This window comes from Scyliorhinus torazame, chromosome 10, assembly GCF_047496885.1.
Source record: "Scyliorhinus torazame isolate Kashiwa2021f chromosome 10, sScyTor2.1, whole genome shotgun sequence".
NCBI lineage: Eukaryota > Metazoa > Chordata > Chondrichthyes > Carcharhiniformes > Scyliorhinidae > Scyliorhinus > Scyliorhinus torazame.
In genome coordinates, this window is record NC_092716.1 from 124,786,150 (window position 1) to 124,799,501 (window position 13,352).

At 44.3% G+C, this 13,352-nt stretch overlaps 1 protein-coding gene across 1 annotated transcript in view; it reads right to left on the reverse strand.

The window, feature by feature from the left end:
- Positions 1-769: 769 nt before the first annotated feature.
- The window catches only part of LOC140430245 (uncharacterized), a 100,759-nt gene continuing 88,176 nt past the window's right edge, over positions 770-13,352 (reverse strand). Inside the window, exon 7 of the mRNA XM_072517673.1 lies at positions 770-5,969. Within this exon, the coding sequence (XP_072373774.1) occupies positions 5,209-5,969 (761 nt within the window). The 3' untranslated portion in view covers positions 770-5,208. The remainder of the gene's footprint in view (positions 5,970-13,352) is intronic.

A 13,352-nucleotide genomic window follows, 5' to 3' on the forward strand; every position in this document is an offset into this window, starting at 1 on the left:
GTCTCTCCACAGGAGATCAGTCTGCTTCCCAGCTTCTTATCTGAGCAGTTGCTCGACAATGTGTCTCCAGAGATTTTCATCGCAGCCATGTCATGTTGATTTAATGTGGACGTCCTTGAACCTGTTGCTGTAGAAGACACAAGGCACCAATCACACATAAGCGATTGGTTAACACATTGTAGGTTCATTCATTAAGTACGAGAAACATGAGAACAGTCATAGATTTCACTCATTCAGCCCATCGAATCTGCACCGACCCTCCAAAAGAGCCCTCTAGCCAGGTCCACTCCCCGCCCTATCCCGTAACTTCACTTGTACATCCTTGAACTCTAAGGGACAATTTTAACATGGTCAATTTACCTAACCTGCACATCTTTGGACTGTGGAAGGAAACCGGAGCACCCGGAAGAAACCCAATCAGACAGGGGGAGAACATGCAGACTCCATGCAGTCATCCAAAGCTGGAATTGAACGGGCACTGTGAGACAGCAGTGCTAATCACTGTGCCACCATGCTGTCCATACAAAGTTATAATATTGGAGGCACTAGGAGCTGTGTTGTTTGCAGCAAAAATTAAACTAAAACTGGAGTACACAATGAGTACATCAATTCCCTTCGAGTGATGTATACGGACACATAGAGTGCACTGTACAAACTTGTACAAAATGCAGAATCAAGAGGATGCTAGGTTGATAGAGGAGCTTCCCTGTGTATTGCTGCCATCTTTTGGTGATGTTTGGCTATCTAGTAATAGATTAAATTGACTATCTTTAAACAATTTATCACAATAATCTTTATTGTCACAAGTAGGTTTACATTAACACTGCAATGAAGTTACTGTGAAAATCACCGAGTCGCCACATTCCAGCCTGTTCAGGTACACAGAGGGAGAATTCAGAACGTCCAAATTACCAAACAGCACATCTATCTGGACTTGTGGGAGGAAACCGGAGCACCCGGAGGAAACCCACGCAGACACAGGGGGAACGTGCAGACTCCGCACAGAGAGCAGCCCAATTGGACTTATTGAAGAGACTGAAAACATACATTGCTGAGACAGATAGTGCTTTCGAAGGACAGCTCCCCTGTGTGAGCACTGGAGGGTAAACAACACAGCCAACTCTCAGTGTAAGGGAAGCAGGTGAGTCAGCTCCAAGCCCATGTGGAGGTGTTGGTGTTTGGCGAGAGAGGAGTAGGTGAAATAATCCTGATACACTGGAAGGGTTTGTCTCCCGTGTGGGTTCATTGATGTTCCAGGAGGTCTAACTGTGTGAAGTCTTTAATACAGAATTCACACTGATAGGGTTTCTCCCCTGTGTGAGATATGTTGATGGACCTGGAGATACACTGTGTGAAAGCCTTGTCACACCCCTCACAGCCAACTGATTTCGCCCCAGTATGAATTCATCAATGGTTCAGGAGATCAGAGGAGTCGGTGAAAAATTCATCACAAACACGGCAGTGAAGGGTTTCTCCATGTGTGAATCTTCATGTGTTGCGGGAGGGTAAAAAATATCAAGAAGCTTCATCAATACCTCACAATTGAAGGGTTATTCCATTATGTGAATATTATAGTGCACGCAGAGGTTTGCTGATCCTGTGAAGGTTGTCACACGCCTCACACTTGAATAGTTTCCCTCCCGTGTGGCTCCTCCGATGGACAGAGTCTCAGTAGCTGTTTAAATGTATTAGTGTCAATGGAATGTTGTTAATTGTGTTTGTCACACATCTTGCATGAATGGTTTCTCTCCTGTATGGATGTGTTGGTGTACATGCAGGTTTCACAACTTGCAGAATTATTTGTGACACATCTCGCACATGAAAAGATTTTCAGGGACTTCCGGTGAACAGTCGCACATTTAGCAGCTCCTGCTCTTGGTGTTTTTTTGACGGCTTTTAAGCTGGATTTTCGCAGACATTTTTTCTAACATAAGTGGATAAAAGCGAGAGGAGGAAAATGGATTATGGGATTACGCTCGAAAAATAATCGCAAAAGGAATCAAAAGTTGGTTGGAAGTGAGGACCTGAGCTTGGTGGCTGCAATGGCAGAGAAGCGAGACCCGGCCCCGTCGGCCCAATGGTCGACAGATCAGTTGGTTGCATACCTGGATGAGAAGTTCGCCCGGCACCGTGAGGAGTGTGCGGAGGACCTGCCTCGATTAAGGAGGCTGTCAACCGGATGGAGGTGACAGTGACGGCCCAGGGACAGTCAATCCAAAAGCTGCAGGAGCAGGCGACGGAGCAAGAGCAGTCCACAGGGATGGCACTGCAAATTGGTATTTTACAAGATCGGCAAAAGCGGCTGCTGGAAAAGGTGGAGGACCTGGAGAATCGTTTCCGCAGGCAGAATGTTCGGAGCGTCGGTCTCCCAGAGGGAAAGGATCGGATGCCAGTGCGTATGTTGTGAGGATGTTCGAGAAAATGATGGGCAGAGGCGTTCAACGGGCCTTTGGAGGTGGACCGGGCTCACCGGTGATGTGGCTTCACCGATTCCTGGACAAGGAACGCATCATGAGATGGGCTAGGGAGACGGGACGGTTTGTATGGGAAGAAGCTGAGATCCGGGTCTACCAGGACTTGGGAGCAGAGCTTGAGGGCAGGTTTCAATAACGTTAAAACAGCGCTGTATGCGAAGGGAATAAAATATGGATTCTCTACCCGGCCCGTCTTTGGGTAACCTATGAGGAAAGGGAACGGTCTTATGGCTCGCCAGAAAAAGCGGGCTATATGAAAGACAACAACCTGGGGGACCCATAAGGACTTAATAAAAAGAGAAAACTGGTCGGTAGCGATTTACATCAAAACGTTCTGTGCTGCACTGTAACTTGAGTTGCGATGACCGGGAAGAGAAGTTGTTTTTTCTTTTTGAGTTACCTAACTTTGACCTTTCAGTGTATGTACTAAGGTACAGTTTCTTCCTTTTTGTTTGTGTTTGTAAAAAAAAAGGTAAAATAATAATAAAGGGGGGAAAAAAAGAATGGAGGGGGAGAAGAAGAGCTTTCAAATTAAGATGGTCCAGGAGGGAAAGACATCTGTTTGAGTTTTTACATATATAATTTTTTCTGTCTCACCATTTACCTTGTTTGTTTACACTTCTATTGTTTGGGGCTCTGTTTGAAGGTGATGGGATTGATAAGATGTTATAAAGGGGGAGGGGTGGGCCATTGAGTTTGAGCCTTAAGTGGAGAGTGTGTTTGCTTTTTGCACTCGGTGCTATTGTTCTGAAATAGCTGACGATTTGGGGACTTCCAGGAGGCTGGAGATGGAGACTAGATGGCGGTTGCTGCCAGTGGGCGGATCTGGGGAGGTGCGGGCCATGGGCTGGCCTAGGAAAGGTCATGGCTAATCAACTGGGGAGGGGGGGGCAAGAGCCCCCCTGACCAGACTGGTTACGTGGAATGTTCGTGGACTGAATGGGCCGGTCAAGAGGGCCCGTGTGTTTGCACACTTGAGACAGTTAATGGCGGACATGGCCATGTTACAGGAGACACACTGAAAGCTGGGGGATCAATTTAGACTGAAAAAGGGATGGGTCGGGCAGGTGTTTCATTCAGGATTGGACTTCAAAACAAGGGGGGTAGTCATCCTGATAAACAAAAGGGTGGCATTCGAGGTGGGGAAAATGTGACAGGCCCGGGAGGCAGATTTATCATGGTGAATGGGAAACTGGAGGGAATGGCAGCGGTGCTGGTGAATATATATGCCCCAAACTGGGACGACGTTGCGTTTGTTAGGAAGATGCTGGGAAAAATCCCGGACCTCGTCTCGTACCGGTTGATCATGTGGGGTGATTTTAATACGGTTTTAATACGGTGGCCAACTTATCGATGGTCAGGAAGTGGGTAGTGGGCAGGGGTTGGCCTGGGAGTGAGTGGAAGTGGCATCCTGTAAGGGTCAAGTTTGGAAGCTTTACCGTTTTCGCCGCCTCGGTACTCTACAAGCCCTGTGGTGGTGGCAGTCCTAAGGGTGTGGGGGCAATGGAGGCAGCACATGGGATTAGAGTGTGTCAGTGTGGTCTCCGATCTGTAACAATCACCGGTTTATCCCGGGGAGGCTGGATGGGGGCTTCAGGAGATGGCAGCAGGCAGGGATCGAGAGATTTGGGGACTTATTTATCCAGGAGGGCTTTCTGACCTTGGAGGCACTAGAGAAGGGGTTTGAGTTACCGGCTGGTAAAGGTTTTCGATATCTTCAGGTCCGGGACTTCATCCGGAGGCAGATTCCAAGCTTCTCTCGCCTCCCCCTGAGGGGACTACAGGACAAGGTGATGTCAAAAACTGGGGTTGGAGAGGGGAGGACTTCGGAGATATACAAGGAGTTGATGGAGTGGGATCAGGGAGGTGAAGCAGAAGTGGGAAGAGGAGCTGGGAAGAGAGCTGGAAATGGAAAAGTGGGAAAAAGCCTTGAAGAGAGTTAATTCATCTTCATCCTGAGCCAGACTTAGACTGCTCCAGTTCAAGGTGGTCCACAGGGCTCCCATGATGGTAGCCCGGATGAGCAGGTTCTTTGAGGAGGTGGAGGATAGATTTGTGGGGGTAGTCCGGCTAACCATGTTCTGGGCGTGTCCGAAGTTGAAGGGATTCTGGCAGGGATTTGCAGGCGTTTTGTCAGAAGTCCTGGAAGGGAGGGTAACCCCGAGTCCAGAACTGGCAATCTTTAGGGTATTGGATAATCCGGGGGCCAAGGTGGGGGGAGGGAGGCTGATGCCCTGGCCTTCTCCTCCCTGGTGGCCCGGAGACGGATTTTGCTGGGATGGAGGGACTCAGAGCCCCCAGTCAGGTGTGTGGGTCAACGATATGGCAGGCTTTCTCAGCCTGGAAAAAAATCAAGTTCGCCTTGAGAGGATCAACGCAGGAGTTCGCCCAAAGGTGACAACTGTTCATCGACTTCTTCAAAGAAAATTAAACGTCAGCAGTAAAGGTGGGGGGGGGGGGGGAAGAAAATAGGAGGCATGGCAGTTTTAAATAAGGACAGGGAACTCAGTATACCGATAGCTAGGAAATAGGGCGCGGGCAGTTGGGGACATTGTGTTTTTTTGGAGGGGTTCTTTTTTTTAATCTATATATATATATACACACGTGTCAGCCCACGCGACTGTTTTAAGAAATGTTAATATGTTAAACAGTGAAAATTTTAAATGCTTCAATAAAATATTTTCAAAAAAAAATTTTTTTTGGATGTGTTGGTGTTGACAGAGGGATGATGAGTTTAAGAATTATTTGTTGCACACCTCACATCTGATTGGTTTCTCCCAGTGTGTTTGTGTTGGTGCATGAGGAATTGTGATGAATTTGAGAATGATTTGTTGCATAACCCACATGGGAATGGTTTATCCCCGGTGTGAATGCGTTGGTGTACACGGAGGTTTGATGACTGTGAGAATGATTTGTTGCACACGTCACACATGAATGGTTTCTCCCCAGTGTGAATGCGTCGGTGCACACGGAGAGTCGTTAACTGCGAGAATGATTTGTCGCACTCGTCACACCCGAATGGTTTGTTCCCGCTGTGAATGCGTTGATGTTTACGGAGAGTTGAGGAGTCGGTGAATGGTTTGTTGCACACCTCGCAAACAAATGGTTTCTCTCCAGTGTGAATACGCTGGTGTACCCGTAGGGCTGATGAACATGAGAAAGATTTGTCACACACCTCACACACATAGGGTTTCTCCCCTGTGTGAATCCTCTGGTGACTCAGGAGTTGGGAGTCTTGGGTGAAAGTCATCTCACAAACCTTACATCTGAAAGGTTTCACCCCCGTGTGAATCCTTTGGTGTATCAGGAGGCTCGTAGATGTCATAAAACATTTATTACAAATGTCACACTTGAATCGTTTTCCATCCATATGGTTGCAGTTGGGTTTACAATGATTGTATCGTGTGTTCAGAGGTATTATGAGCCTATGCAACCGTGCAGACACCACGCGCTTGAAGAGACTTGCATCTGTAGAAATGAGTCGATGATTGAGCTCTCATCACACTTTGAGCCCGCTCACTTCTTCCCAGCCTCAACCAAACTGATGGCCCACAGCCGAACCTTCCGAAAGGTTAGTTCTAATGGAAAGTTCCACTCCACTGACCAGTTTCAGATCTAATGAGATGCCAAAGGTCCCTATACCTGACTGATTTCCAGATATTTTCACTGACCAACCTTCTGTGTTGAGCAATGCCGAGAGGGGACTGGATGTCTTCTCGCAGATGTCCAGTTGTTCCTTGGGTAATGGTCAGGATCTTTCTGTAGTGTCTATCCTCTCTATATTCTCTGGTGTAGTATGGTGCTGTCCTTCTGTAAATCAGAAAAAGGAAACATGATTTCCTCCAACTCCTCTTCCTCCTTTGCTGAAAGGGCTGACTCCTCAGTTAGAGACTGTTCTACAGTGAGTGCTAGTCTGTATTTATCCCTATGGGGAATCAGAAACAACTCCTTTATTTTTGCCCACTTAACTGTCACACACCCTGTTTCCAGCAAGGCCACTGGATAGCGACCAGGAGACTATTTGGCTACTTTCTTTCCTCTGTGCAGACTCCCATCTTCCCAGGCAGGACAATGGAAAAGACAGTTGGGCGGAGTGTGAAATGGGCTTTCAATTAATGTAGAGTTTGCATTGTGCTGGTAAAGACCATTTTTTACAGAATTTGATTAATCTCATCAGGAGAAATGTTACTCCGATGGAGATTTTGAAATTCCTTGTTTTCCAAAATTATTGAAAAAAAACACACTTGGTAGGAAGTGCTGGAAGCTGAGGAAAATATTGCTTCAGTGTCGCTGATTGAAGGGTTCTGGTTTATCCTGGGAAATCAGATACACTCAGACTGCACATCCCAAATTCAGCTCTCACACAGCACTGGGCAAAAGTATGAAATCCAAGCCCAGGCTTTTAGGAAAGACCGAGGCCTTCAGGTAAAATCTTTAAAGAAGACAATGAAAAACATCTGAATAAATATGTCTCTGCCCCTCCCAGATAATTACACCTCACCTTCTCATATTCAGTAATGACCCATCAACAAAACTCAGCTGTAAATCAGAAGGGAAATGCTTCCAATAAACACACTCAATATCCAACACAGCCAATCAACCAGCTCAGCTCCCTGATTGACGGCTCTGCAGCCAAACAGATACAAAGGGCGGGAAGCCCCTCTCACAATGGATGGCGATTTCACAGCCAATCACTTTGGAGGGCGGAGCCGTAACTGCCTCCGTGCTCCGCCTAATTCTGCGCAACCGCATTCCAGAGAGATTCTCACCCGGTCGAAACTACATGTCCCATGCTGCATGTGGCCCATGTCCCATGTCTGCTCAGTGAGGAGCGGCAATATGAAAAAAGTGGGAGAGCTGACGCGCGGCACTGATGGGAGCCCGCGCCGAGTTTTCCCGCGCGCAGCAGCGGTTGGCGCCGAGCGTCCGCGAGCGGCTGAGTGGATTTGAAAAGCAGAGATTGAGTTTGGGGAGGATTCATCATTGCAGCAGATTCTCTGCATACAACTGAAGAGGGAAAATGGCACAAATCATGGCAGACCCACTGATTGGACAATACAGGAGAGTTGCAAGAGGAGGATAGTGTGGCCGAGTATGTCAAAGGATGCAGAGAGGTTGCTTCTCTCCACACGTTTCCTGAGTTTAGCATTTTCTCAATCTCCTTTGCACATTTCCAGCATTCACACCACTTTGCCCCATTGGATTCCAAGAGCTGCATTTTAGGGAAGTGGAGACGATGGGTTGATGTGATTTAGTTTTGAAAATAGCAACAGTTTGTCTTCGTGACTTCATGTGTACAAATTATTTTAATTGGAGAAGTGAGGGAGGATCAAAGGTCATATTTTCAAATTGTTCAAGGACAGAACTAGATTCATCAATCATTAAAAGTAACAAGGCAGATCAACAAGGACATTTTATTTTTAAAAATCAAACAATAACAATGTCCATTTTTGGAGAAATCGAATTGAAAAGCAGAGAAGTGATGTTGAACTTGTCTAGAACCTTGTTTAGACCACACTTGGAGAGCTGTGTACAGTTCAGATCAACGTATTGAAAAAGGACAGAAAGGAACTGGAGAAGGTGCAAAAAAAATTGAACAGGATGATATTGAGAATGGAGAGATTGTAACTATCAGGAAAGACTGAACAGGCTGGCACTCTTTTCCCCATCAGAATGTGGAACCTGCTCCCACAGGAATGGTTCAGGCAAATAGTTTTGTTATATTTGATGGGAAGTCAGGGAAGTAGCTGAGGGTTAAAAGAGTAGAAGGATCTGCTGATCAGGTGAGATAAAATCGGTACACAGAAAGCTTATAAGCATTGGTAGAAAGCAGATGGTCCGAATGGCCCGTATCTGCTTTATAAAGTAGAATCAAAACTAGAAATTTTCAGCAGGTCACGTAGCGTCTGCGTAGAGAAACAGTGTTAACATTTCAACTCGAGATGACCATTGTTATGGGAGAGGCTTTTTCAGAACCCCAAAATGTATCATGGAGTTCAACCCCCCTTTAATGTATTGTTGCTTTTCCGAGCTCACGGCTTGTTCTCCAGGTGTGGGATTACAATTATGGACACGTGGGTTTTTAAACACAAAACAATGTTTGTTCCATGAACTCAACTTAATCTTTTCAATAAACATTGGATCTCTTAACACCCCTTACTTCAAAGATAACCCAGAAAATAATACAACACTATCCAATCCTGCAAACTGTTCTTTTAAACCTCCAAAAGACTTCAACCCTTCAAAGATAGGAGCACAACAGGTTACATTCAATATATTTATAGTCTTTGGATTTGCAGAAATCACCAGACCAGCTCTTTTCCTTTTTACAGCTCTCAGCAAACCAGCCAGGCACTTTTCAGCTGCTCTCTCAAACTGAAGCTACAAAATGGCTGAGCTAAAAGCCCAGCTCCACCCACACTCTGACATCACTGCATTTCTTAAAGGTACATTGCTTAAACGTCCATTTCTTAAAGGCACTCTCACGTGACACCTTTCATCAGAAACTAGGTTGGACGAGCAGCTACTTGTAGGAATAATTTAAAAAGGAAATAGAGTACAGGGCCAACATGTTCCCATGATAATGAAGGGTCGGAGCAATAAGTTCAGAGAACCCTGTATGCCAAGGGATATTAGGGTTGGATAAAGAAAAAAAGCGGCTTATGGCCAATACTGAGGGCTGAAAACAGCAGAAGCCCGAGAGGAATATAGAAAGTGCAGGGGACACTTCAGATAGACACGAGGAGAGCGAAGAGGGGCATGAAAAAGCACAGGCGGGTAAAATAGGAAAATCCAAATATGTTTCATAAGTATATTAAGGGCAGGAGATTGACCAGAATAAGAGTAGGGACCAAAGTGGCAATTTGTGTGTTAACTTGTCAGAGATTTGTGGCAATCTCTGACAAAAATTGCAGCGGATCTGACAAAAAATTTCAAATCTTCTCTGGCCACAGAAGAGGTGCCAGAAGACTGGAAGACAGCTAATGTGGTGTCATTATTCAAGAAGGGAAGTAGGGACAAATCAGGTAATGTCAGGCCAGTGATAGAAATTGACTTTTCTAATCAGCTATAACCATGAGAGTAAGGGGAAATGATAGAGATTTAATTGAGAACTCATTAAGAATAATTAACTATAATCATATTAGGCATTACTTTAGTGCAACAAATAGCTGGGTTAATCCAGATAACATTCTCTAATTTCTTTCTTAAGTTTCACATTTTGCAAGCCGATTGAGACTGCAAGGCCAGTGACGTCAAATAGATAAAAGGCCCCATTGTATGGTAAAAACTGGGCGGCTGTCCAGTACGAGTCGTCCAGTTTCTATAGTAGCAGCCAGTCTGGAACTGATAATTTCTCATCGATAACTGTGTTTTTCTAATTAATAATAGATGCAAGTGTAGATAATTTGGAAAATTGGCAAGCAATGGTATGAGAAAGTCACCAAGATATTTAAATACGTATATTTCTTAAAATTGATAGATAGACAGCTTGGCCAAATTGAGTGAATTATAAATTAGTTAAAGTCAATCAGAAGTAAAAAGAAGGCCAGACCTTAAGATAATAATCTCCTTAAAAATCACTTACCGGGATGGAAAAACTCATTCCGGAATCACTATCTATATTTCTGAAACCTATGTCTTTGCTGCTTGCTTTTGCTAATCGCCATCTTTCTTTTGTTTAAATCACTTAGTTATTTTATACTGTATTATGATTTAAAGAATTACCACGATCTGTAACCGAATGAAAACTCAACCACTGTATTCACTAAAGACAATCAATTTGACAATCTTGCTGTAGGGCTAGTCGGAACTTCCTATATGTTGTATTTAAAACAAGCTTACCAGTGGCACAGCTGACAAATAAAGTACAAGTAGACTTTGCCAAAAAGCACAGACTTGAACTCTGTTACTTGGGAACTGAGAAGGGATAATGGATATCCAGGGTTCCGAATAGACACAGAGATCATTCAACTGGCGCTGCGTGACAAACGGAAGGAGGAGTGGACCGAAGACCGTGCCGCTGATGAAATTAAATGAAAATCGCTTATTGTCACAAGTAGGCTTCAATGAAGTTACTGTGAAAAGCCCCTAGTCGCCACATTCCGGCGCCTGTTTGGGGAGGCTGGTATGGGAATCGAACCGTGCTGCTGGCCTGCCTTGGTCTACTTTAAAAGCAAAAAAGCCGAATCGTTAGCGAAAAGGCCCGAACACAGAATCGCTGACCGGAAGACCGAACTTTGACTTTGATCCGAAGATTGGCGGGACACGTAAGAAATCACCCTCACCTCATTAAAGTCTTAATCTGCAACGGCTCGTGAAACTTTGTGATGAATATCATGTTTGCCGCAGAATTTGGTTTGAAATAAGGCAACAGAAATTAATACAATCAGCATTTTAATTCAAAGTGTAATAAAACCACTTCAGCTAAAGGTCATGTAGAGGTTACCACCTGCTGGGAGAACCTCCGAGCTGGTTTCAAAGGATCATTAATACAAACAAATACAGGATAAGAAAGACCTTCCTTTGACACACCATAAATTCTTTGGGATCACTCCCCTGCACCTAAGTATTCAAATCATGAGGACAGGAAATTCTTCAGATAAATAAATACACAAATCCTTCCTTAACTATATAACTCTTGACACTTGGAATAACACCCTCAAAGAAGTGTCTGTTTTGATATCAAAGAAACATGACAACACTGAAAAAAGACAGATCTCTATACGAGTCCCTCTTTGCCAATATATCTTAAGACACCTGACATTCACGCAGGACTAAGATCATGAAAACATATGTTGATGATAATACACCCAATTAGCCATTTGGCTATAGGTAATTAACCAACAATAAGTAACAAGATAACAGATGCAGCCCTTGACCGATTAGAGAATTTTATGTATATAAAGAGGAGGCATTTTGCAAAAGTTACCCCTCTTTTCTTCAGTACTACTGAAAGGAGAAAAGTTCTGTTCAAACCAGCTTGCCTCGTCAGACAAAGACCTCAGGTTTTTGTAAGTATGTTTCTGTTTAACTTCTTAGAAATGTATTAGAAATTGATAGGAGATACTTTAGGATTTTCCATGTTTCAGATATCTCATTCTCTTAAGAGAAGTTAGTGTGTTAGCAGATAACATAGGACTGTTAACGGTTTTATATTATTAACAGATAACTAAAGACTTAGTCAACTTATATTTTTTAACTCTGCAATTCTGTATGTATCTATTGGGAGTATTTTTACAATAAAAATACTTTGATTAAAATTATACTGAGTAGACTTACTCTCAAAGTTTAAAATCCTAGATACTCATTTAGGAAGTCTTAAATGGCTAGGACCCATGACGATAGAGGTAACAATTTAGTTATGAGTGACGTATCTGAACTTTTCCCATACAAAGTAACTGAGATCCTGTTTAACTGTCTGAGACCTGGAAAAGCATTCTCCCTTCATGAGATCTATTTTGAATCTTAGCAGAGAAACAGATTTCCCTCTTTTGGTGGGTTAACCTAGAGCATAGGTCATTAATAAAGTATTATCAGGTCCGGAATAACCTAAATCCGTCACAACTTCCCCCTACCAACCTGAAAAGAAAAGACTGTGCAATTGGGTGAGGGTGAAAATCTATTGTCAGACCTCTTATATTGGTGTCATGTGGTATATGGTACGGCACTACAGGTATACGCATTACGACCTACAACTCAGAGTCCTCGATTTGCGGCCCGGGTCAGAAATCTATTCGGAAGAGTAATGGGGGACGAGGAGTTTTTCAATACCTCTCCAAAATGCAACCGGAGTACTTCTCCTAAATGTATCCATGCTAAATCAGATGCTTTCAAGGGTGGACTAGAGCTTCCCACAATCTCCAAGGACAGCCGAGCTCCACCAGACGTGTCGACTGATGATATGTTCAGAGATCTTAAATTTTGTATTAATCGGCAGTTTGAATTGTCTGACGCAAAGACAGAAATTCAATTAAAATACAACATCCCCAAGGGCCAATGGACCCTTGAAGATATAAAGAGAGTTTGGGGGAAAACTACCCGAATGAAGGAAAGGGAACATGTTAAATGGTCTCTTGTGGCAATGGGACAGCTCTGCAGGCAACAAGAAACAACCGCCAAAACAAATCACGATCGCAAACTTAAAACTGCCAAAGATCAACTCCAGGCAGTCTGTGAGCGATTGCGAAAATCAAAACCTAAGCTTGAACAATTAGAAACCCTATTGGGCGAACACGAGAAAACTAAAACTTCATTAATCGACTCGGACTCCAGAGTTCAACAATTACTGTCACAAATTGATGAATTGCATTCCCAAAATGCTGGGCTACAAAAGGAAAATAACCAGTTACTTGAAGAAAATCATACTCTGGAGACTGAAATGGACGGCATAATGTGTCATAACAGATTGCTGAGAGAAAATTTGGCGGCTTTGAAGCCAGCAAATCCGTTTTTAAACCCTCAGCTATTTCTCAATTCTCCAGCCCAAACAACATCACCACAGGTGGAGTCAGGATTAATTCTGACCCCGACTATACCTACACCTAGCCTGCCCATGCCGACCAAATTAAATTCGATGGCAATGCCACCATCATCAGTTCCGGCACTGCCGCCAGCCGCTGCTGCCATGGCGTCTATGAATCCTCTGAGACAGATGCCACAGGTGTGGACCGGCCAACAAAACCCCATGTCTGTGCCGGGTTCAATGGACCTTGTCCCCACAAACGCTCAACCTCAGCTAGTCCCCACACCTGTCTACAATGCGAATGTGGCCGGCCAAAACATCCAGCTAACCCCGATTCAAGGGCCTTCCGGGACAGCTTCAGCAGGCTCCGAGATTGTTATCACTACACGAGGCACTGAACAAAGGGAACCAGTTAG